The 26938-nt window shown below is 39.2% G+C and overlaps 1 protein-coding gene across 1 annotated transcript; it reads left to right on the forward strand.

Annotated features, from left to right (window-relative positions):
- On the forward strand, nt 1–26938 carry RASSF9 (Ras association domain family member 9; the record flags this gene model as incomplete). The annotated part of the gene is made up of 2 exons (XM_084273965.1): nt 1–47; nt 25663–26938. The coding sequence occupies 2 exons, from the start codon at nt 1–3 to the stop codon at nt 26936–26938; spliced, it is 1323 nt and encodes a 440-aa protein (XP_084130091.1).

A 26938-nucleotide genomic window follows, 5' to 3' on the forward strand; every position in this document is an offset into this window, starting at 1 on the left:
ATGGCTCCCTTTGGAAGGAATTTATTAAAAACCCGGCATAAAAACAGGTAAAGTGCGCGGGTACGTGGAGGAAAAGGGAGAGCGGTACGGGATGGGTGGCTTTCGTATTTTGTTTTAAGTTCTGGGGGGAGAGGATGCCTTGCTCCGGACCCGCGCCGCTCCCGGGAGCTGTAACTTCGGGGCTCACCTGCGAGAGGGAGCGGGGCCGGAGGAGACGGGTCGGCGTGTGCAGAAGGAAGGGGTGCTTTCCAGACCCCCCACCCCCACCCCCCCCCTTGCCAATCTCTGGACCTGTCTCTCTCCTCTTCGCTCTGGGTCCTTTGATTCCTGGACAGTATTTTCAGGGAGGGGAAGATAGCTCTTCCTGGCACGGAACCTACCCCGTCTAAAACAAGGGGAGCACTGGAAAGCCCCCCCCGCCCCATCCCCAAGGTGAGGGGCGGCCGCGGCTGAGGGGAAGGGAAGGATGGCGGCCCCGGTGTGCGGGGCAAGTGCCGACCGCCGGGGTGGGGGGGGCCGGAGTCCCTCACCCTCCGTGGGGCGGGGGATGGAGTTAAAAAAACTATTCGAGTTTCTCACGGGAGGGCTGTGGCGGGCTGAGCTCCGGCCCCCTCCCCCCCCACCCCCCCGCCGGCTGTTTTCCCCCCGTTTTCCTGGGGGGGAAGAGCCGCAGCTTGCAACCCCCTTAGGATCAACCTCGTCCCTTAACTCGTTCGCTGGCGGTAAGGTAGGAGAGAGTCGATCTTTAAGTACGGGGGAAGGGGGGTGGAGGGGGGGGGGGGATGCTGTTTTTTGTTTGGGTTGGTTTGTTTGTTTTTAAATTAGCCTTTAGTCTGAGCTGAACTTGTCCGCCTATGGGTTTTCGCCTGGAAAAATGTTCAGGGTGACAGCTGAGGTCCTGGCTCCTGCGAAAGTTTCTTCGCGGGGACTTTGCCCCTCGCCGTGTGCGTGCTTCCACACGCCACGCACGCCGGCCCGAGAGTAAGAAAAGAGAGTTGTGTCATCTTTTTAAGTGCTAGGGTGGCATTAGAGGGTTGGGTTTTTTTTTTTAAGAGTAAATGTGCTTGGAATGGAGTAAATATTGCTTGGAACCTATGGGATTACAGTGGCCGTCTCACCAAGGGAGAACAGAAACAAGTCACAAGTTTCTCGGTGAGAAACTCAGAAATCACTTACCGTGTCTTTCCCGCCTTGACTGGTGCTCTCCACTGAAATTTAGTTCGTACTTAAGGGTACGGGAGGGAAAATCTTTTCTGCAGGGAATATAATTGAACCCTAAAAAGTTGTTTAGAACGTCCTGATTGTTCCTCAGGTCTAACTTTTGGTTTTCCCATTCCGTACACTGAAAACGATGGGGGTATTGTATTTGTTGGGAAATTAGCATATTTTATGGAACATAAAGACTGTAACAGTCAAGGTTTAAAAAATAGAATACCTTTTTAGAATTATTAATGCTGTAGGTTACTGATTAAGCGGTGTATTTGGCAAATGTGTCTGGAAACAGAAAGCCTTTGATGTAGTTCTCATGTGGCCATTTTATGTTCAGAAGATCTGGGAAGGTGGACATGAACTTCTACACGAAATTGCTTTTACCTAGAGCTGTAGATCTATTACTATTAAAATAGAAGTTTTGGTCCTGCCATTAATTACCTGAATAACTGTGTTAAATCACAAAGCACAGTTCCACTCCATTCAACGAATGCAGAAACTGTTTCTCTTTCAGATGTTTAAAATATCTTCATACTAATTGCATCAATCTCACTGTGCTTGCTGATGTCACATTTTATTCCTCAGGAAAAGAAGAGTCATAATCCAAAGCTTTAAATAGCCAATAAAAAATTAAAATACTAAAGGAATCATTACTGTGAACATCTAGCACTTTCTTTTCATTTCACCCTCCCTCACCCCCCAAGAAATTAATGCCTTTATGGCAGAGAGGTATTGTGGCATAAAAAGGGCCTGAAAGTCTTGTGACTACAGAAGGAGGGGATTAAGAACAAAGCAAACTACATAATTCTTAAGATTTACTATCTATTCACGTATTTAAATTTGTGTATATTAGCTCTTGATACTGAATTTTGAGAATTACAGTTTGCTTATGCAGTTAGTAGAAGGGTCTTGTAGCACGATGGAAAAGCTATGTGAGAACCCTTTTTTTATTTATATTTGTATCTTTGTTAACTCATTTCAAATCTTGAAAAGCAAGTCAAATGAGCTTAAAATACTTGACTGTGTTTAGACCAGTGTTGGGGAGCTGAGGAACTTGTGGCTGAATACAGTGTCTTAGTTTGCCTACTTGTAAAGAAGGCCCAAAAAGGGATGTGTGTATATGTATGTATTTAATTTGCTGCTTTGCTTATTATGTCTAATGTTTGTCCATCTTTTTGAGAAACAGGTTTTTTGCTTTTCCACTGAGAGTTTTTAATGACCATTTGCTACATGCAAATATAACTCTTAAGAGCTATAAGATAAGCAAATGAGGAATAAAATCTATGTTTACTGGAGGCAGAGGTGAGGCTAAGTCAAGGCAGCAAAGGCAATTTGAAGAAGAGCCAGAAGGAAAATGAAGGCGTTACAGTCATTTGCTCAGATAACAAGATGACACCTCTGTAATTAGTGCTTGTCTTGCAGCATTGCCCAGAGGTCCCAGATCAGGGCCCTGTTTCATAGCAGACTCTTCACATCCAGATCATAAAACATCAGTCTTTACCCCTAAGACCTCAGAGTTTAAACAAAGAGGTTACTCTAACTGTATCTGTGTGTGAGGTATTTGAGCAAGACGTGGGGGAAACTGGCTGGGATGCCACAAGGCTTCAGAGAAAGAAACCAAGATTAATCTCCAGGAAGACAAAACCTGTGCTGAACAGGTTTCTGAAAGTATTTGAATTTGTATTTATTTATGTATGTATATATTATTTCAAATAGTATTTGAAACATTTCCAGCTGTCATTACTCTCTTGGGCTGCTGAAATCTTGCTCATGCAGGCAGACGGCACAAGGCCTGGGAACTGGTTCATTGTAAGCCCCGATTTGATTTCCGAGATGCAGCCGCTAGGAATGTGGCCCCAACACATTTTTCTTGGTCAGAAAGAGAAGGAATGGTATCTTGGTATCTTTTTCAAGAGTAGTGAGGAGGTTTTATACTATTCTTTGCCCTCCCGGGCGGCAACCAAAAATAATCACAGTCCGCAGAGCATGAATGTGCTTGTCAGTGTGTCCACTGGAGAACAATACATCCAAAAGGTAGGAAGGCTGCGCCCCACCCGCCTGCAAATCCAAATATGCTCGGCAGGGACAGGCTGTACCCTCTAAAGCAAGAAAGGAAAAGGGACAGTTTCCTGCGCTACTAAGCCTCTGTGGTGTGAATATAAACTCCAGGGGATTTAATTTTATGAAGATCTCTTAAAGGTGCTGTTCTCTGGGAACATGAGGAATGTTCAGCTGCCATCGTGCTTTGGAAGCGTGATGATGTGAGGAAATGCTCAGCTGGAGTAAGAGAAAGGTCACGGAGTTCTTTGCAGTTAAGGCCTAGTATTGATCTAACACATTGCACTGCTTAGAGACAAAACAGCTCCCTATCCAAATATGAGGAACAAATAGAGGCCAGAATACTCATAGTGTTTATGTACCAGGGTTTCACATTGTATAGAATTTCCTGAGTGCCAAGTAGAACAGAAATCTATGCCCCACTGATTTTCTGTAAGATTGGATTTCTCAGCTTTTGAGTGTTAGATTGGGTCACTTCTGAGAACAGGTCTTTAGGTTCATTTAAATCATTAATATACTTGAGACATTACCCATCATTTTAAGGACATCTCTTATCTATCATTGTCTTATTTGCCCAGTGATCTGACGCCGAGAAAGGTGACTCCATTGCTATTTCTCTTTCACTGGCAGAAGTTCCTTGGGCTTTTCACATAAACCTTACCCAAATTTGTTGACACTCAACTGTTCTGTATGCATTGTAGGCCATGGAAGTAGCAGTCTGAAAGGGAGAGGGTATGGAGAATTCATCTTCTTCACAGAGTTGTCCTTGATGCTGTAGGGCTTTCTGGTAGGCACAAATAACTTGAATTATATTTTCGCCAGTGTAATTCTTGCTGGTCCTAAGTTTACCACAACCATTTGTAAGCTCTGTTGACATACAGCACATCTGAACCCACAGAACTGTTTGATGATGAAACAGCTGTTACAAATTTGTTATTATTTAAATGCATTCAGTGCTTTTGCTTTTTCTTTGTGATTTTTTTCCATCTTTGCTGTCAATGTCTCAGTGTCATGGTGCTTAGCATAGTGTTTCTGTATCAGAGGCAAGGATTGCTTCTCTTCAATCATCTCACCTCTGGTTCAGAGGTAGAAAGAAAGATCACGCATGTCCATTCATTTGTACGGATATAGAGGGAGTTCTTCCTGTCCTGACAGTCAGAGGCCCCTCCCCAGTGAGAGTAACATTCAATTATTCTCTCAGGTTTTATATTACAGCATAGGCTAATGCATTAGATTAGAGACTTCACCTATCTGATACTGACCTAGCATTACCATGTTCCCTCCCTTCCTCCCTCCCTCCAGTAGTTTCTCATTATATCTAGTTAGCACAGTGATTTGAGTATTACTCTGATCATCTTTACTACTCTACGGTTGAGTATACTGCTGTATATTTTAAGTGGCAGTGAAGCAAAACCGAAAATACTCAGCATTTACGTTTGAACTGGAAAAGCTCTTGGAGATCAGCTGCTTATCGGAATGAACTGTGTGTGACCCACGCTGCAAGTCTCATGGGATCATGTGAGATGTCTAATACTTCTCTTGGATGAATATACCTGAAAAAAGTCTTTAGGAAGCTATAAAGGTGCTTTTTGATTCAAGACTACCAGGCAATTTGGTATGTATGTTGGAGGGGGGGGAAGGATAAAAGCCAATTTAGAAGGACTGGTGCTTTGTGTGTTAATTTTTTAGATTTAAAAGATGGTGTTTGTTTTGTAATGGTGGGGCACATTCTTCTCCTGATTTTACTTTTGCTTGAGTGTGAGATGTATTAGCAAACTAACAGCGAAGTTCCTTTTTGAACCAGAGTTCACACATTATAATTTCTTTTCTGGTCTGGCTTGTCAGCTATGTCTCGGGTCAAAATCATTGCATACATTTTCTAATAATCTTTGTACATATTTGTTCACTTCACTTTCAGGAAGAACTTTTTGTCTGGGAAAACACTAACCTTATTTCTAAAGAGTTAATTATCTACTATTCCGGGAGGGCAGACAGCAATTTCATTCCAAAGAAGTAAATAAAATGAGTAATAGATGTGTGTAATACTACACCATGTAAGGAAAGAGCATTACTTAGGTTAAGTCGAAGCTCATCTGAAAGACTAATGTACAGTCAGGCTGAGAAGATGCATTTCAGACAAAGGAAACGCATTTTTATTAATGCAGTGGAAAAAACTTGCTGGTCAGTTGTGATTTCCTGTTTTACTGATGAAAAAGCATTTTACATGTAGCACAGAGATCTAAGTTTTTAGAGACGGGTGTTTCTAATCATTTTAGTAACTTCCATGAAAGTCAGTGATAATAACAGAGTAGTACCTCTTGATATACCTGTAAAGGTATACACTTATGCTCAGAAACTATTTTTTGTTTGTTTTGTTTTATATAATAAATAATAACAACTTAAAATTATGGTGTTAAATGTTATTATTTGCAAGCACTAACATCACACATGCTATACAAGCCTTAATTAGTTTGTCCAACTATTCAGTATGTAGATAAGTCCTTATTAATGGTGACAGAAACGATGATGCAAGATAAAGGTTTTGTCTAAGACCATGCAGTAAGTGAGGCCTAGAAGCAAATATTAGACATGTTGGTAGCCAGTGTGTTCATAGGTAACTGAGCTATTATTGTCACTCCTATTGTTTCTCTTATGATATTCTCAAGGTGGTAACTTTCTGTCTTCTCCTGCGATGTTACCATGCTAGCAATTCCCCAGGCGTCACACAGGGCATAACAGAGTCAAATGGCTTCAAGAAGAACAGAAAGAAAGAATGAGCAACCAAATGGAATGAGAGGGGAAAACTATGTATATATTCTATATAGTGTGTGTGTGTATATATATATGTATATTGCAGACAGATGTCATGCAGAGTTCTCTGAAAACACCTATGAGATCAGTTTGTATCTGTTCTTTTTTTTTTAAATCAGCTACTCCATGCCTGTGTCTGCCATTAGAAAAAAAATAATTACATAGCACTGAGTGCGGTACAGTTTTCATGCAAATTTTTGTGGTAGCATTTCATCTTCCAGGGTTGTAAATTTTCTGTGGACCTCCAAAAATTGATGATTTTTCATAAGCCGTCGCATGCATTTGTGTTACATGTGAATATAAAAGCCAAGAGTTAATTAGTAATTTTGGAATTGCATTTTCTGAGAAGCTTTGTCCAAGAAAACTTAATTTTGAGCACCTCTCTAGAACTCGCCCCAAATAGGCACCAGAATGACCCATTAGTTGCTTTTTCCTACATCACCCTATCCAGAAATGCACTTAAGGTGCATGTGTTGTAACAGTGATAGCAATATTGACTTGTTTGTGACGTCAGACAACTAATAAGCATACTGAGTTTTCCTTCTTGAATATATATTTACAGGCCTTGGGAAAATGAGTAGCACATAACTAGACAGTGTAAAATCTGTAGAAGTTTAGAATGTGAAGGCCGTTCAGAAGGAGAGGTGTGATGAAAATCTGGGATTTCCTTGGTTCTAATTACCCTACGCTCCACTAGAGCTGGCTGCCACACAGAGAAATGAGAATGCACTGCAGATTGTTTAGGTTTGATTTCCCATGATTCGCTGAGGACTTTTCAATGGTCTAACATTTTTCCCAATGTTAAAAATGGCTTGTGAGGAGGGTTGTAAGGTCACAGCAAGGGAAACAACCACAAAATTGCCATGTGTGTCTTGAGGTGGCTTTGTGAGATGGATGTAAGGAAAGAAAATTAACTTTTGAAACAAAAAAAATTTCAAAACCCAGGAAGATTTTTGGCAGTAATGATAATAAAGTTGTCATGTAGTGATATTTTTAATGCAGTGAAACCGAAGTCCTGGCATTGTGTAGAAGAATAAAAGACATTAAACTTGAAAGAAAATCTTCCAGCGTACATTTGGCACACCTCTCAAATGCATTTTGTTTAAAGATGTATTTCTTTTTCCTATTTCACTCTCACACCTGTCTACCTGAGTACATGTTTGCATCTGCCAATTTGAACAATTTAATTTGTAGTTTAGATGGTTGCTGGACATACATTTTTTTTGAGCCTTAGCATTAAAGCCACGCTACCAACTTAATTCCTATGTTGTAATCCTGGAGGTGATGTAAACATACATTTTCCTGGATTTGGGTTGGGGTTTATTTGTTGGGGTGTTTTTTTCACATTTTCTGGTCCACTTCAGACTAATGATGGAAGGAAAAGTGTATTTGTACAGAGGTAGGTACATGCTGTGAATGAAATGTATAAACATAATTTGTCTTTTTTTAGGGTCAAACCTGTCAATCTGATTAATTTGCTTTCTTTATATCTGCTCACATTCATTAATGTAAAGAATACGGAGTTATGAATTTCCCATCATAATAGAAAATATGATCAACTGTCTTGAAAAAACAGATATTTATTTTGTCCTCATTTTAGTAATACAAAACTAACAAGGCTGAAATTAAACATGCAAAAGCATAACATTCCCTTGTTTGGGGAAAAAATCGGGTTTATAAAAAGCCTAATAATTTATTAGACCAAGGTGGGGGGTTTTTTGGTTAGATATAGATATGTTTACTTCAACTTCTAAGGATGCATGACCTTGGTGGAGTAAGGTAGCTGAGTGAAGACTAATAATTTTTAAGGGAGTCTGCCCTTGGATCTTGAAGCTGCATTTTGCTCTGCGTTAATAGATTTCTTCACCCTTGTGGAACACTTTTGCTTTCCCCAGCCTCTTCCAAATCCAAAAGGATTATTTCTACAGAGGGTAGTTTCCACTGTGGAAGCACTTTAAACTACAAAACTTTTCAGATCAACAGTTGGGGCGGGTTGCCTCATTTGTTATAGGAAGTAATCAGATTCTGCTCACTAATCAGAGTGGCGTAGTGCTATTTATAAATGCAGGATCATACAGGGATTTTCAGTTGCTCTTTTTCCTGTTGGCCTCCTTACTGGTAAGTTGCAGAACAGCAACTTTGTTTTGTTTTAATGTTACCTGTTGACAGACTTCCTCTGTCATGATTAGTGAGGCACTAAGCATGCTTACTTAACTTGATTATGGCCTGTATCTCTTGGAACCACTTTGCTGTTAGTATCCTGTTTTATCAGAGCTCTCTACAAATCCAGTTTCCTAACAAAAATTTAGGATTGCTATTGACTTTACCGCACTTTCCCAGACCTCTGGTGCTCTAAGGTCTAGGTAGATAACTAATCCTGTTTGTTTACCCTTGATGGCCACTACATGTGTCAGACAAAGATCTGAGTTATTTTTGGAGCTGCAGTTATGAGTGGTCACAGTACTTACTTTTACTGACACTCATACTGTACACAAGATTCCAATACACAGTAGAACATAAAAGTTGAGCTTCATCTTACTCAACTTCAGCCATTGAAAATGTTGGTACCTAGTCATCTGGGTATTCTCTGTAGTTAAAGGATACACCTAAATGATTCCAGAGGGCAATTCATTCAGCCTTAGACAAGCTTTCAGTATGGGATTAGTCACCCTTTTGGAGGTGCCTATCTTATGCCACTGATTACAGAGGAAGGTCAGAAAATTATCTTTGACTGCACATTTACATTTTAAATAGCTTAAGGTAGATGACATGAGCCCCACCCCAATCACTTTCAAAGGGAAGGTCTTCATGGAGCATGCTCAGACTTTGTAGAGCCCCTAATTAACCAGCTTTTGTACCATTCATTTTAGAAATTAAAAAGGGAATAGTGAATGGAGAGGTGAATTACAGGTGGATAATGTATGATTAAGGGAGAACCATCCTAATAGCATGGATGTCTTTCCAATCCCTGCCACAAAATTCCTACGTGATGTTGGGCAAGTCACAAAACCGCAGTTTACCAAAGTGGTTACTCACTACATGCTCCTCATTTGCTAATTCTGTGTCCTGTACTCTGTTTTGCACAAGGTCTGAGCAAGGGATATTTATGGATGTCTTACTTTGGTCATCTCTGTAGATAGCAATGCAGTTAGCCAGAGTGTGAACTTAAATGACTGGATAGCTTTGGCCTAAATCTTTTTGAGCTTTGGTTTGTAAAAGGGAGTTCTCTGTGTTGTGGTTTAACCTGGCAGGCAACTAAAACAACCACACAACCGTTCACTCATTCATAGTCCCTCCAGTGAGATGGGTAAGAGAATTAAAAAGAAAAAAGGTAAAACTCATAGGTCGAGATAAACACAGTTTAATAGAACAGAAAAGGAAGAGGACAATGAGGATAATTAGAATATAGGGAAAAAGTTATGCACAGCACAGTTCTCACCACCCAGAGCTGATGCTCAGCTAGTTCCTGGGTAATGCCACTTTCAGGCCCACTTGCTATATGCTGCACATTATGTTATATGGCATAGAAAATCCCTTTGGCCGGTTTGGATCAGCTGTTCTGACTGTGTTGTTTCCTCAGGTGTCATTTCTCCAGCTTCTTGAGGCAAAGCCTTGTTGGTGGACCAGTAAGAGATGCTGAGATGTCCCTGACTGCTTAGCAATAACATTACTATTATCATCCTAAATCCAAACCACGGCACTATACCAGCCACTAGGAAGAAAATTAACTCTACCCCAGCTGAAACTAGGACACCCTACTAGAGTATGGTATTAAAGTCAGTAATGTGTCAGCTTGTGAAGCAGTTTAATATTTGTTGATGAAAGGCATACAGCAAAAGATTAAATTAAAAAATGTGTCTACTATAAGGAGTAGTACCATACTTTGGAGAGAAGATATAAAGTGGGCACACATTGAACAAATATAAGTAATATAAGTAACATGCACTAGATTTATGAAGGAGATTTTGGTACCTAAATGTCATTTTAGGCATCTAAGAGAAGCTCAAAGAACTTCTGATGTTGAAAAAATTACGATTAAATTCTGAGGTAGTAACGTTTTTGACTTGCAGCACACCCCAGCCACCTGCAGTCCCACTGTGTATTACGCTGGTCCTGAAAACCCTGCAGCTACGTGCCTCCCTCACACCTTACCAAAAATAAGAAAAAGGCAGTCTTCCAGCTTTTTCAACCATGAGGCCCCATCTAACAGCAGATCATGTGCAACAGCACAAAAAGTGCAGCCAAATGTCCTGGTGACCAGAACACCCCTGTGAGAGGCCCACACTAGAGTCCTCAACATGTATTTGTCAGGAAAAGTCCTGATAGGTTATTCTAAACTGAAATTGTCTCAGCGTTTCCTGTTTAAGCTGTTCCATTTTGTGCTGGCTTGGATGAGTTACAGTAATGCAGAGAAAGGCAGGGACTCCTGCTGAAGGCTTCAGTGGGAGACTGAGATCAAGCTTTTGGTTGCAGTTCTAATACCGTGGGGTTTTTTATGCAGCGAATGTCTGAATGTAGCCTGACACTACCTAAGGCCTGTCCTTTTGTTCATGTTTCTGACTACTGTAGGTCATTTCCTCCTGAACTTTCTGGTGTCAGCAAATCCCATTGTTAGGAGTTGAACTCTTCTGTAGCACTTTTGATGGAAGTTGAAGTATCCAAGAAGGGATTAGGAATTCCAGCAGTGGGGGAGACAGCTGAAAGTTGTAACACTCATTTTCAGCGGCACCTCAGTACCTTCTGTGGCTCTGGCAAAACTCAGTGTTGTTTCTTGTACACACATTGAAGTGATGCAGGGGTCTGATGTAAGGGATAGAATGCACCTTGCTATGGATAAGCCAAATCAAATTAATTGTCATTGAATTAAGCCAGTAGCATGGAAAACTTTAAAAACAGTGCTTTAAAATTTTTGAGTACTCAACTGCAACTTCAGCATATTTCTTTCTGCTAAAGCGTTTGTACACGGTAGGCATATATTTGGTGAATAGATACATGTATGACAGTTTGTGTTTTATGTGATCACTTAATGCATATGTACAGCACACAGGATTACTGTCACATATCTTACTGTACGTCTAACCTGTATCATCTACATCTAAGGTACCATACAATAATTTGGCGTTTGTAATTTATTTTATATGTAAACAATACATGCAGAAATAGCCACTTCTTAGTTTACATCTACATATTACAAAACTGGGTACATACAAGTGTTCTTTAAAAGTCAGAAGCAACAAATTGAATGTGAATGTGTCACGGAAGCATGCTAAAATTATATTTCTTCAAACATCACAGCTGTTCACATGGCAGAAGGAAGAATGGCTTCACTCAGCTGTCATGGAGGTATCCATTCAGCTTATGAAGTGCCTTGTTAGAAGTACACTGCCTTTTTATCCTCCCTGAGCTGTGAAGTTCTGAATTGCTTGTATGTTGAAAGGATCCCCACCTGCAAAGACATTTGGAAATGTCTTTGGAAATAAAGAAACATCGGATTAATTTGAATGTTGACTCAGTCCAACTTTATGTGAACTAAAGACAACAAGTAGTTTGCAGTGTCTTTCTGGTGTCACATCCCTCTGTTCGCATAATAACTATCCTGCCATAGATGTGTGTTGCAAAACTAGCCTCATTGTTTCCCTGTTCACAGGCCCCTGGTCTTCAGATTCAGCTGGGCTCGCTGCAGGCTTTTGGCCTACACTTGCTGTCAGTGCTCATCACAAACCCTTTGCCAGGGGTTACCACCTTTTCAGTTGCATTAATTTTTTTCCTTCCTTATTTCTTCCTAAATTGTTCAGTCACATTCAGGTGGGTTATGTTAGATGGTTCCACAAGGCCTTTATCTTCATGGTCTAATTCATCACAGCTCATGTGGTTTGGAGGTCAGACAAGCAGCTCAGCTCCAGTGGGAGGGCTGTTGTGGACAACTGGCATGATTGTGAGCCTCTTCAGGTGGCCCCAGCTGGAAAGTCATTATCCATGCTCATTATCTCTGTTCTAGAACAGTTTTGGGGTGTAAGTCATCATCATTCAAATATTTTAGGATCACACGACATTTTATCTTAATGATGGAACGTCTTTCCTCTGCAGCAAGCTTCCTTCATCTCGTGAGTAAAAATTGTGCGTGTGTACTACTGGACACTGTTCTCTATATCTTTCTCTTGCCTACTCTCCTTTGCATTAATCTAGTTAATTTTCCATTACTTGTGATCTTTATGATCCAGCATTAATCTTGCTTCCAGACAGCAATTCCTCTCGTTGTCTTCCCTATCTCTATTGCTTAGTTGGCTAGAACTAGTTTTGCAAGCTCCTGTGACCTGTTTAGCATATCCATTCCTAGGGCAGAGCACAGTTGGTGAGTTAACAATTCATTTCATTTGTTCAGTAGCTTCTTCAGAGAGGATGCGGTGATATTTCAGAGACCCTATCAGCCTGTGCCTGACTAACTACATATTGAAGCATTCATGGATAAGCAATTTTAGAAAATTACTTGAAAGCATAAGCTGCACAAATCTCTCAGATTGTCAATGGACACTAAAATGCTTCAGGTTTCTTCTTAAATTTTTTGTCCACTTGTCTTGTTAGCATAATTATGTATCTAGTACTCAATTTAGCTCCTTAGCGTGAAGATTTATATAAGAGTCCACTTCATCATCCCGGTCTTTTTTTTTTCCTTCCAGCTCTTCAAATATTGTAAGTAATGGAACACATTTGTCACTGAATTATCTTTCAGAAAGTTGAGGGAGAAATTTGAAAAAAAGAATTAATTGTAAATGAGGTCTTGATAGAACCTCTTTTGAGGTGACATCCTCAATATAATTTAATGAAAGCAAATGAAATGAGGAAGATCATGCAGCATTATTTCAAAGTGGAGTAGCTCACTCTGCAAAATTTATTGCAATAAATACAGAAGAAAATTAAAGCCCATCTTGCCTTTTTCACTCCCAGCACACCACAAAGAGATACTCAAACTGGGTAGGTTTTGTGATATACAAAAAAAAAAAAAGCTATTTTGAAAGATTGCTAGATGTCAAATCGTTAAGAAAGGATGATATTTGATGAGAATGCTGAGGACTTCAGCAAGGCTTTCGATACTGTCTCCCATGACATCCTGATAGAAAAGCTGAGAGAGCATGGGATAGATGAGTGGACAGTGAGGTGGGTTGAGAATTGGCTGTCAGACCAAGCTCAGAGAGGGTAATCAGTGGAGCAGAATTTGACTGGAGACCTGTGACTAGCAGTGTTCCCCAGGACTCAGTGTTGGGTCCAGTCCTGTTTAATACCTTCATTGACAACCTTGATGAGGGAGTAACATCCACCCTCAGCAAGTACAGGATGATACAAAGCTGGGAGGGGTGGCTGACAGGCAGGAACACTGCGCTGCCATCCAGAGAGACCTGGACAGGCTGAAGAGCTGGGCAGGGAGAAACCAGATGAGACTTAACAAAAGCAAGTGTAGAGTCTTGCACCTGGGAAGGAACAACTGCTTGAATCAGTGCAGGCTGGGGGATGACCTGCTGGAGAAGAGCTCTGTGGAGAAGGACCTGGGGGTCCTGGTAGATGACAGGTTGACCATGAGCCAGCAGTGTGCCCTGGTGGCTAAGAGAGCCAATGGGATCCTGGGGTGCATCAGGAGGAGTGTAGCCAGCAGGTCAAAGGAGGTGATCCTCCCCCTCTACTCAGCACTGGTCAGGCCCCACCTGGAGTATTGTGTCCAGTTCTGGGCTCCCTGGTATAAAAAAGACAGGGATCTCCTGGAGACAGTCCAGAAGATGATTAAGGGCCTGGAGCATCTCCCGTATGAGGAAAGGTTGAGTGAGCTGGGACTGTTCAGCCTAGAGAAAAGACAACTATGGGGGGACCTTACTAACGTTTATAAATATCCTAAGTATGGGATGCAGGGGGAAATGGCCAGCCCCTTTTCAGTGCTCTGTGGAGACAGGACAAGGGGCAATGGCTGCAAGTTGGAGCACAGGAAGTTCCGCACCAACATACAGAAGAACTTTTTCACAGTGAGGGCGACAGAGCTCTGGGACAGGCTGCCCAGGGAGGTGGAGGAGCCTCCATCTCTGGAGATATTCAAGACCCATCTGGACGCCCTGCTGTTGCACAAAGCGTTCCAGGCTCCTGGACACTCTCTGCCACTTCCTTTGTAGTCGTACTCACCTGATGCCATAGAACCCAATGTAATACCCCGCCTCTCCAAAAAAAAGAAGTGTGTGTCCCTGCTTTTTGTTTCACTTCTGGTTTGGGGGGGGGGGGAGGGGAGGGTTGGTGTGTTTGTTTTTTGTTTATTTTGTTTTGCTTTGATTTCTTTTGTTTTTTGGGGGTTTTTTATTATTATTATTATTTTATTAGCTTGCTGCCAGTTTATCAACCTGGAAAACCTTTAGTTAAACTAGCAGAACTGGTACAAGCAAGGAGATGGGAATGTCAGGTAGACAACAGGTTGCCTAAACTATTTCATACAGTTGCTAACCTATAAGATTAGATTTAGCGGTAAAACCAGTATTTAAGATAATCAGTTCTATAAGGTAGTTTTCTGGCAAATAATTGTGTCTATTTTGGGGATTATTCTGGGGAGTGTTGCTGTGTTTTAAAAGCAGAAACTAAAAATATTGATTCTTACAATGTTCCTTTTCAGAATCATGAAGTAGAGCATCCATCTGAAATTCTCCACGGGCTGCTGCTAGAGCAGCTACAGATGTAGTTACAGTAGGTAGTCATCAGGAAAAGACTACAAGTAAAAGAAGATATGCTTTGCTGAGCTTGAGTTCAACTTGGGGAGTTGAAAGTCCATCTGGACTTTCTTTCCTTCCATTATAGTGAGGGTGGCATCTGCCCCATGTGGTGTTACCATGTGAGTAGAGGAGAGGTATGCTGAAGTCTGGACACTGTGTATAATGTTCATAAGGAAGTAACCATCTCAGCCTCCTTTAGCCCAGGGAGTATTGGAAAGGTGGCATGAAATCTTTTTATTTCCTTGTCTGCATCTTGTTCCTTTATTCAACTTACCTTTTTATCACTGGTCTACGTTTAGCATGCTTTGTTCATGTTTTGGCAGTCCAGACGCAACCTCGGGAATGCTTTGTGTTTATTTCTTCACTGGGCAAGATGTCAACAAACCCAGGGGAGGGAAATTGTATACCTTTGCCTTTCAACAAAAGCCGAACTGCATTTCATGGAACAACAATAACAAAAACTGTGCTTTCAACCCTTGGAATTCCCCTCACTTGTTTGATCTCAAAAGCTCATAAACAACCAGGAGGCTTTTAAAAGGCAGTTACAGAAATTCTAATAGAAGTTAGATAAACCAAATTTCTGATAGTTGTAATAGCAGCTCTATCATTTAGAATATCAAGCCTATGTTCTAAATGAGCTATAAATGATTCTTCTACCTCTGTGTCATTGAAAGTGATGTAATTTTAGACACATTCTGTACAGTATTAATAGAGGAGTCCCATAAAGATTATATAATGTGCTTAAATATGCATAGGCATTTAAATGGACACATGGCCAATAGAAAGAATTGTGTTTTTTCAATGCAGCAAAATTCCTGTGGTAGATAAAAAATACCAGTGGCATCTTCACTTTTCAGCTGGGGAGAGCTACGCACTGCCCAAAATCAAGACGTACCATTCGCTATATATTGATATTCCTAAATTTGGCAGGTTGCTTCCTAACACTGAGGAATTTGAAAATGCCAATCTTCCCATTCTCCCCCCATCACGGTCTAAAGCATCACTAACGCTGAGTATGTCAGTGTTTGTTTTGGCTCTGGAGTTTTTCCTGGATCTTCCATTCGTGTATCACAGCTGCTTCCTCAGTAGCCATTGCAATATACACATCAAAGCATGTTTTCCCAGTAAAACAAATCATTATTGTTACTGTTGCTCATCTTGGAAAATATTTTGGTAGACAGCTAGTTCTCCTCTGTTTTCAAACCTCCACTGTGTCAGGCCACCACAATTACAGACCTGATATGATGAACATGTTACCCGTCATGGCATTTTGTGTACACAGCACGCTTGCTGATGTTACTCACTGCAATTCCAAACATTTTTTTGCCTAATATCCACTTACTAACCTTAAGACTTTGAATATACAATGGAGAAATGATTATTTGTTTGACAGGAAGGCAGATTTAAAGCATTGATGTAATTTATAGAGAATGCGTACCCTTAGGGGGAGAGGAGTAATTTCAGAGGTAAGGCAGGAGGAGGGGACAGGGGCAGATGCAGTCTTCATCAGAGCAGGGACTGCAGCCTTTTCACCTGCATGTAGCCTAAGTGATTGGGAACGTAAACATGGTATAGGACGGACTTAAGGAGTGAAGGGGAGGACTTAGTAACCTTTTGGTCACCTCTGCTGAAAGCCTGCACTTGAACTTCACAAATGAAATTGTGCAAAACGCTATCTACCACTGAAGCAATGACAGAGGGTTATATCATCATTAATAGGCGGAGGGCAGAGGGCTTTTCAGGATAATTTTCCATAACTACCACTCTTATTTATGTGAGCAAAGTATGTAATTCCTCTTACAATATTAAGTCTAAGTTAGTGCAACTTCTGGGCCTATTTTCTGCCTAGTATAAACTCTTCTATCCAGCTAGTTACACTTCTGTTATTGTTACTGGCAGTCCATGTTGGCAGTTCTGGTTGGCTACATTTATTTCTGTTTGAAGTAGTATCAGGGTTTATTCCCTTTTTATGTTTCTTAAATATTGGTCCCTGTTCAGGCAGCTGTGTCTAAGCAGTACAGAAACTGGTATGAAACACACGATTTCCCATTGGATTCTTACCGAAGTCTGACTTTTTTAACTCAGCAGGATCTCTGATGCAAATGACTTACTTGCAGTAAAATAATTATCTTACAGAACTGTTTTTTGAGATCAGTCATACCTTTCGTGCTATTTATTCTGTGGCAGAACAATAATTTCCCCTTCCGATTCAAAATTATTTGACTGAAATTTTTCATAGAGCACTAATATGGTATAAAATGGTTGGGTGGAACTTTCACCATAGGTCACTGCTGTATTATAATGTACACAATTTTGTGCAGGAGCTAAATGAGGTGATGGCATTCCTCTGCAGAAGGGATTAAGGAAGTAGCTATAGTTTTAAGTGCACAAATGATAATGGATACAGGACATAATTTTCAACAGCTGTTGCTAATTAAATTGTTTCATAAAGTCTTCCTGACAGTATAGGCATCTTGCTGAATTAAAAATCTATGCATTTAAAACAGGAATTGCAAAATAAACATAAAATCATACTAGGAGATATGTGTTGTACATAGCTAGTTAAAGGAGCCTTTGTTTAAATTGTTTTCTTCAAGTGTCTGAAATATTTCAATTAGAATGCCCCAATTATGGTGTATATATGTTTGAAAAATGTCACATGAATATCTAGATGCCTAATTTTCTTTTCTTTTTAATAAATGCCTATATACATTTCTGTAAAGGAGGAAACTTTATCATAGAGCAACATTAAACGTGTACAGAAACAGATGGTAGACAGAAATTGAAGTTGTTTCTTTTGAAAGAATTATTTTGTTTTCACAAATTCTGTGGTGTTCTTTCCAAGTCTCTGGCAGTATTGGGACTATTCTGTCTATATCAAGAGGTTTTATTCTTCTTAAAGTACCAGTCCTGCTTTGCCATGATGCATTTTAGCTAGACATTGCAATGACTTATGTGTGATGCAGAAAGTAAGAAGGACCAAATTTCTGACCTAACATATATGGAATTTCTGTCAGCTCCTATGGATATTAACTGTGCCTCCATTAATATTGTTTTTAGAGATAGGTGAAGGGGAATGAAAATGCAGTTAGTTAATAGACTGTCTTGAATCCCTTAGGCTTTGGAGTGATTCCAGCTTCATTGGGTGGTGAGAGAGGAGATACTTCCTCATTGCTGCCCTTAGGAAACTCAGAAGCGTGTAATCTACTTAGGCAGGAGGCATAACTGAGTGTAAGATTTGGCTTTTATTGCTTTTTGAATAACTTTACAGAAGGTGACAGAAAGTCGGGACAAAAGGTGGATTAAATGTGGATAGTCCGAATAAACTTAGTGTGAACTTTTAATATGATCCATTTGTGTCTGAAAGGTTGAAGTACTTCTGACCTCAGCTTTCATATGTGCTGTCTATTCTTTCTAGCTTTAATGTTTAAACTCTTTGTCAAAAAGCTGTTTGGATTAAATTAAGTTAGAGATTCTTCCAAGCGAGGGCTGCAACACATGGCACCAATAGCTTTACTTTTTGTGACTCTCACAGATAAAAATCCCACAGAGCCAAAATACATTTTGATCTTTTATTTCAAGAATGATCATCCATTTTCTCATATATGGTTTTTAAAATTTTGAATATATAGATGAATATGCATAATATATGTTTGCATAATATATAACAGAAAACTATATACAGTAACATGCTGAGATTTTGACAAATAAAAAAAATAAAAGTAGTATTAGAGTGTAGTTTTTAAAAGGAATTCGTGACTGAAAAATTAATTTGCTCTTATATAGCCTGCCATATAAATGCCAGTGGTATCAGCAGCTTTTAAATGACATGTACTGTGTGTCCTATGTTACAAATGAAGGTAGTTTTTATCCCTGTAATATTGCCCTCTCCTTAATTCCAGCAAGTAAATATAATTAAAAGTCATCAGACTTCTTTGATAGGTAGTTTTAGCTCAGCTTTGAGAGACAAAGATAACAAGTTATTAGCAAGTGCTGTGCTTAAACAAGGCATATGTTCTCTGGGCCCTTGCACATGGAGGAGACATGGGTGCAGAAAACAAGACCATAGAACACTTGTCACAATTCAGGTGGGCAGTTTTGTGCACCCCATAAGTGTGCACAAAGAATATACCCTTGATAACACCAGGTGCCTTTGTGGCAGATGTCTTGTATTCCTGGGATGTGTCACACTGTTTTCAAAAGAGAGCAAGTGGCTCCACCACTGAACACGGTTAGCTTGGAGATTCTACCTCATGGTGCGGTGTGGCAGGGAGTAGATGAAGCACAGAAGGTCTTGGTGAAGAGCTGGGCGTGAGTATGTGTCTTGAGAAAGAAGAGAGCCCCTACACCAAAGCTCCAGGCAAAGACTTCACTGCAAGGATGCAGTAGGCAGCAGGAGGGTTGTCTCTTAAAGCTTCCTCCCCTACCCCTGACATGTTCTGTCTCTCACTCACTTTTGTTTTCTCCATTGAAAAAGTGAAGTATTCTAGATAATAACTTAAGATAACGTAGGAGTTTGTTTTCTAGAAGCTTTGAAGCACTTTGGTCTTACTCTGGAGAAGTCATGACAACACCTACCTGAGAGCGCTGGTTGACTGAGGACGCCAACCCAGCAAACAGTCAATCATAAACCACAATTATAACCTGATTTGCTGCAGATTAGACTGTATGTTCCAATGTGCTATTGAGAGGGTTTATGCTGTCAATAGGAGGTTGTTTATAAACTGTTGTTCTGTTGCTTTTTTTGCATTGCAAATGGCAATTGTGTCATGTGGCTTTCTGGGTCTTCTGTATCCTGGAATGAATTCATGCAGGCACAGCATCAAAGAGAAAAAATAGATGAAGAAAAGATCTTAAAGTACAAAATTTTATTTATTTTCTACACTAAAATATACAAAATTATTCGTCTGATAGCGTAGCTAGATGCAATGTGTCTAACATAAAGAATAATTACTGATTATGTGCCACATGCAGATGCAATGCTGAAAGACAAGAAGGTGATGCTAAGAAATACAAGAATATTCCAACCCACAAATATTTGTACTAACAGATACAACTTTATGATTAACAGTAATTTAATTCACAAATAATAAGTAAAAGTTCTTCCATCTCTGAAAATTAGGTTTATAAAAATGACTTCCCCAATAAATTGGGGAAAAATGACTAAGCTTTTTTCACACAAATGGCTTCTCAGCATGAACTCTTTGACAGCAAATTTACAAATTATTAACAGTTGTATACCTTTTCAAGCAAAGCATTAATATTTTGCTTAACATGCTATTTATTTTCATCTGCTGATTTTTTTATTTTTATGAATTATTTCAATGACTGGGAGGAGACAACTAATCAATTTTTTGATCCTAAACATAATCTCAAGTTTTGAAAGTGTTCTAGCTGTGTAATTTTTAGCAGTTACCTAGGTATCTTTTTAGTTACTCGGTTTGATCTATCCTTGGGGAGGGTACATCAAGAAATACAGCAATGCTGAGAAAGGAATCCCATTTTATTTTTCCGCAAAATCCTAAAAAGAATTTATTGTAGTGAAGGGAGAGAAGAGATTTGCTTTTGTTTTGTGTGTGTCTTTTGGGGTTTTTTTCCTCAACAAAGACAAAATATTCTTTTAGTGTCAGTGGAATTTCAGAAACAGCTTATTAAGCAGCTGACAGTATGATCTGTAAGTGATCTAGTCCCAACAGGATGTTTGCTGAAATTAGTAAGGAAAAACAAGCATCTTGTAGACATGAAGGTGAAATTCTAAAAAGTAGGGGGAATCTCTTTAGTTGATTGGCATGATTAGTTGTAAAATTATATATTGCATGTTAAGGAAGAATGTTAACATTTTTAGGAAGGCAAAGAATTCTGTATTTCATATGTATGTTTCTGTACCAGGCATCCCTTAAAATAAATGAATATCAAAACTGCTGCTTCCAGCAATTAAAATACCTCATATTTTGACTCTATGCAACATAAGTACATGTTTTTGTTTTGTCTATACATTGCTGGAATGTATTATGTTTCTTCCCTTAGGCCTGAATAACAACGCATATATCTGACACGCAACAATCAGCTTGTGCTGACACAATCAAGACTTTGTGTGAGGTCTTAACACAATTAGTATGTTTTTTTGGGTCATCATGAAAAGATGCAGAGAGCAGAAGTCATATAACTACCTAGCAACTAACCAACCAAAGAACGATTGGAAATGTACTTTTGACCATTCTCAAGCTTAAATCCCTGCCTTTTCCTGAGCAAGAAGCAATTTGGGAAGGAAAAAAAAAAAAAAAGGCTTGTGGTGGTGTCATCAAGGCTTTGAAATCATAGGTGGATAAGTGGAACGTTCCACTGATTAGTTCAAAGAAACAGAATTCCAGTCAGAACTGAAAGCTTTAAAGCCTGTTTACAGCAACAGCAATAAATTAGCTAGCTAGTTTTGAAGAAGTTACTACTGAAACAGGCTTTCAAGAAAGCCAGACATTTAAACTGGAAAAACACCTTTGCTCTTACAGACTTAGTAATTGATAGGTTATTAAAAAATTATAGTTACTTTGCTTCCTTTACAGCACTGCAGGATGTGAAGGCCAGGGAACCAGTAAATAGGAGAAACTTGCCTCTTCCTTAAAATGACCACCTAAAATCAGATCTTGTTGCTGAATATTTTCATATTTGATGTTACATCTCAGAAGCAAAAGTGTTTGTCAGTGACCAACATTTATTCAAAATGAGTTATATCTTCAAGATGTGTTATATCTTCCTTAAGACTGAAGTGACTTAATGGATTTCCTCAGGAATTGTAGTAATAAATTGAACAGTGAGTGGAATTGTCAGCATCTGCACTAAGCTATAAAATCATAATTTGTAGGTCCTGTGGTTACTTATCTTTGTTAAATCTACCACTGTTTGAACCATTCTTGTTACACTTCTCTCAGACAATAAACCAGAATCTGGTGGGATTAATCTCGCATATATTTAGCTGCTTGAAAATGAGCTATATAGTTGATGGTGGCCGCATTGTTCTCTTGTAGTTAATGAAAGGGAGAAATAGCTTCATGTGATGATTCATCCCAATGATCATAGATGGTTTAGGCTGTAGTGACTTTATCCTTGGAGGTCCACTCTCCTCTCATGACAAGGAGGAACTTTGACGCTGAATTTGTACTGAAATCTTAACTTCCAGATACCAAAGTGAGATGAATTCCACTTCATATATGCAGAATCTGCTCTCCACGTTCTATGAGGAAAACACATCTTAACAAAAGTTGTTTCCTAGTATTAGCATCTTCCTACATCCTGAAAGCAAAGCTTTAGTAATTGTTATGCTGTGACTGACATGCCGAAGCTTCATTTTTGTTTGGCACTACCCAAATTAACTACGATTAAAGAATTTATACAATCATTTTTACTTAAAAGGTCCATGGTAGGCCACGTGTTTACTGTTTTGCAGTGGAAGATAGTAAAGAACACCTTTGATTTTTCAGAAGATATTCAGATTTCAAGTCACTGTAAGATTATAAATGACTTGCTAATTCTTTTTAGATTAAAAAGAAAGATAAAAAATTTGTGAGGCTACTAAATAAAAATGACAGTATATCTTCTGAGAAAAACATGGAAACATTAATGAAAGAGTTTGCACTTTAAAGTTCTGTTTTGTTCCAAGAAATACAGCAACACAGAGAATTTCTTGTTTTTCTTTTCTGTAAATGGTAACAATATAATTGCAAGGTGTTATGTTACATATGCTATACATACATATATAGATATAAATATTTACAAGTTCATATTTTCATGGATAAACTACTTGACTTCTTTGTGTACCTGCATGGTACACAAAGGCATCATTCTTTGTGTACTCTATACATTTCTGCAGTACTATTACTGGCTATGGGCTTCATTCAGTATGTTAAATACGCTACAGACAAGGTAAAAGAAAAGCCCTTCCCAAAAAAGCACAATAGAATGTCTGGGTAGACAGGTGCATTGTAACAAAAAAAAATAACAGGGGGTAATAAACAGCTAGAATATGATTGAGGAGAGTAATTTTAAAATGTTATTTTATGTCCATTTTGTTTGCAGAAATCCTGTAGAGATTTGCAATAAACAATGTATGTCCATCAGGAGCTTACTTAACTCCTGCTGAAGTCTGTGGGAAGTCCTTGTGAAAAATGTGTATAGCGAAAGTATTTATCAGTAACCTAATGCTGTGGGATATCTAGGGGTTTTCAAATTTATCTGAAGATTTACTGATACCACAGAGAGAAACTGTCTTCATAGGAGAGCATTAAAGGAGCCCTGAGGAAAAGCGACAGTAAGCTTCCGCTAAACTCATGCTATCTGTTACGTGCTGGAAATACTGACTAGGAGACAATATGGCAGTCAACTGAAAAAAAAAAAAGAATGAGGAAAAAATCCAGGAAGAATTTCAATGTGCAAACAAATTGCATAAGACTCTCAGAAGAATGTTAAAAGACTGAGATAACACTCATTCCTTGAAATGTATTTATTAATTAAAAAAATAAAGCAACCAACCAAACAAACACGAAAGACATACTCTGAATTTAACTGTCTCCAAGTACCAATCTGATATTGCTCATATTTTTATGCCTTTGTTTGTTTGTTTTCTGTCTATACTTCCATAACTTGAAATTCAATGACTGGTAACACACTTTTATTTCTAGGTCAAATATTTCTGTATCAGTACTGAATGTGGCTTGAGACATGCATTTTCTATAGGTTTTTTTGCATAATTTTAAGCTCAACATTTAATATAACTGTAGTTTTTCTGGCTTTTATCTTTTTAGATCTGTACTATTAAACAAATACTGAGTTATTTGACTGTCACAGCTTACTTATGTTGCAATTGTCGATTTATATAAGTTCCATTTAACTACCAATCTGTCAACAGACAAAAATATTTTAGTAGCATCCTCTATTCTGTAAACTTAAAACCACAGAGCATGTGACATACTTAACAGTAATGCCGTTTAATCTTTCCTTGTCTCCCCGCCATTTAAACTTGAATATTCTTGTGCCTTTGTGCCATTTCTGTGTCTGTGACATATGCCTTCCTATTTTGAGAAGTTGTCTATGGAAACATCATCTGAACACGAGTTTTAAAAATAATTACTGTAAGATGCTAAGAGTGGGAAAATAATGTCATTACTCAGCGTAATCTACCAAAACACAAATTTTACAGAGGAATATTCCAATACCTGGAGCGATGTTGTTGGACAGAGCTCTCCAGTACGATGATAGTAATAAACTCAATCTTGTAGGTTTTATTAGTATTCATTTGCAGTCTCTTTTGAGGATTATTGGAGCCTGGTCAGAATGGCACCTAGAGCTGAGTCATTCATAGTTCAATTTATTGGATTGCAACGTGTCTCTCGTGTTGTGTAATAATTAAGAAAAAGGAACAAGTTGGTTTGCTTTATTAATCATAGGGTATAACCCTAAATAAGCCAATTAAAACTCCATTCCTACTACATCTTGAAATACTACAGAAGTACTGCAAATAAGTAGTCCCAGATAGACACAAATGTCGTATTAAGCCCTTTGAATATTGTCTGAATAGTCATTTTCATTTTCAGGCTTTCTCTGCTAGACTGGGTTAAATCTCATCCGTTCAAATGAACTGGAAGTCATACCAGAAAATCCAAAGAAATGTATTCTTTTCTCAGGGAATTTATTGTTGAATTTTTTAATCATTTTTAGGCAAGAGGCCAAATCATCAGGTCTGGGCAAGCAGGAAACTATACGTGTAGAAGTTAGAGGACAGGAGTATCCTGGCCAGGTTCCTCCCCTTTCCACCACATCTCCTACATTGTCAGTGTGACCTCTTGTCATTGAACATAACCCGTGGCAGATGGGGACAAAAAGTTAACTGTAAAGCGAACTTCTGCATTTGGTCTGCTGAATTACTCTCTAAGCTCCCTCTGATGTTATTGATTAGACAGCTACAGTAATCATAATGTGATCTTAGACACCTGAAGTTGTGTGTGTCTGGAGGTGCCAGCTACCAGTGCCAAGCTTAATGCCACATTCACTGGAATTCAGAAATACATACATACATAAAACTTTTTTACATTTTGTGACACCACTGCAATGGTTAAAAAATAAGAGCTTCTATACATATTCTTTCTTGTTCTGTGTTCTTTCACAACTCGCTGGAATTCAGGCTATTTTGGTACTTCAGGAAAAGCAACAAATTTCTTGAGACTTGTTAGTGAAAATCACAGCAGAAAAAAGTTGGTGTTTATGCTTATGCGGGTGCACGTGTGGCAAAAGAACTATATTCTATCATCAAGTTCTTTTAACTTAGATGGTGTTTGGTCATCTTTTCTCATTTTTAGTGGGGTTTTGAAGCCCACCTATGTTCAGTGTGTATTTGGAGGTATGATGATTCTGCCCTTCAGAAGCCTCAGTGACCTTAAGCACTCGCAAATGTTTGTGCAATGCCTGTGTGATGAGAAGAGATACCCAGGTCTGAAAGTTATGTCTGGAAAGTAATGTTAGGGCAGCCTGGAAACGTAAAGCGGGTTGCAAAACGTTGTCTCTTATTGTCAGTACACACATATAAGGTGTGTACAAAAGCTAAATTTGATTAAAGACATCTTGTGTGGGATTCACATTTGGCCAGACTAGTAGTAATATTAGCACAGTACCTGAAATTGGTGTGCTTTTCTGTTACTTAATCCAAACCTATTTCTTCATGTAACTGAAACAAGTATATTGCTTTGTACAATAATATGGGAATTTTTTGATGCTGTAGTCATACCAAAATTGTAGTTGATATTCATACAGTCTGTGCCATTGAGATGTAATTTATATTTGGTCTCTTCCTGTTTTCCAGGTCTCCCAACAAGGACATGGCTTCAAATGAAAGAGAGATTGTCGTTTGGGTTTGTCAGGAAGAAAAGATTGTATGTGGCCTGACAAAGCGCACGACTTGCTCGGAAGTGATTCAGGCACTGCTTGAGGAACATCAGGCAACATCTGGAGAGAAAAAGGTCCTTTTTGGAAAACCTAGTGATTACTGCATTGTAGAAAAATGGAGAGGCTCAGAGCGAGTCCTTCCTCCCTTGACAAAGATACTCAGACTTTGGAAGGCCTGGGGGGAAGAGCAGGCTAATTTGCACTTTGTGTTGGTAAAGTCAGATGCTTTCCTCTCCTTCCCATTATGGAAGACAGCTGAAGCTAAAGTAGTACAAAATGTAGAAAAGCAGTGGGAGCTCAGCCCAGCAAATTACATGAAGATGTTGCCGATAGACAAGCAGAAGAAAATCGTCAGGAAGACTTTCCGGAAACTGGCCAAACTTAAACAGGACAGTGTTCAGCAAGAGAGAGATAATATGGAGACACTGATCCATCTGATCATTTCTCAGGATCATACCATTCATCAACAGGTCCTTAGAATGAAGGAACTAGACATGGAAATTGAAAAATGTGAAGCGAAATTCCATCTAGATCGTGTAGCCAATGATGGAGAAAATTATGTGCAGGACTCCTATTTAATGATCAATCCAAGTGACGCTGAGCAGCAAGGGAGTAGGCCAGATGATCAAAAAGAGATGCATGAATATCTGAGCAAAAGTGAGGGAATGTTGCAAGTTGAAGAGAGACTGAAGCATCACAAACAATTGATAGAGAAGCTGTGTGCTGAAATTGAGAGAGAGGTGCGTGGTATCTGCACAGAAAAAAATGGAGATGATGTTCACGCAGAAGGAGCTGCTAATACTGAACTGGAAAACTCAAATTTGGAAGGTGTAAAGTATGAGCTGGAAAAAAGTATGAAAGATGGTCTGAGAATCAACTCATACCTGAGCTGCGTTCAGAAAGAGCTTACATACAGAGACTCACTGCTTCAAAAGAAGGAAAAAGAATATGAACTTCTTACAGAAGAATTTAATTTACTTCATGTTAAAGACAACATTGAAACTAGGCTTCCATCAAATGAAGATCCGTCCAAGAGCAGTGGCATCTCCAGTAACAGCATCGCGGTTCCCGATTTCGTTCACAGAGTGACTAATCTGGACATAAACGATACAGACTCTGACACTGGAATCAGCTCTACACACAGTCAGGACTCTGAAATAACTTCAGGGGACATGGTACTGTTGTCAACATAG

The sequence above is a fragment of the Gallinula chloropus genome (assembly GCF_964237585.1).
Source record: "Gallinula chloropus genome assembly, chromosome: 1".
In the NCBI taxonomy this organism is placed as follows: domain Eukaryota; kingdom Metazoa; phylum Chordata; class Aves; order Gruiformes; family Rallidae; genus Gallinula; species Gallinula chloropus.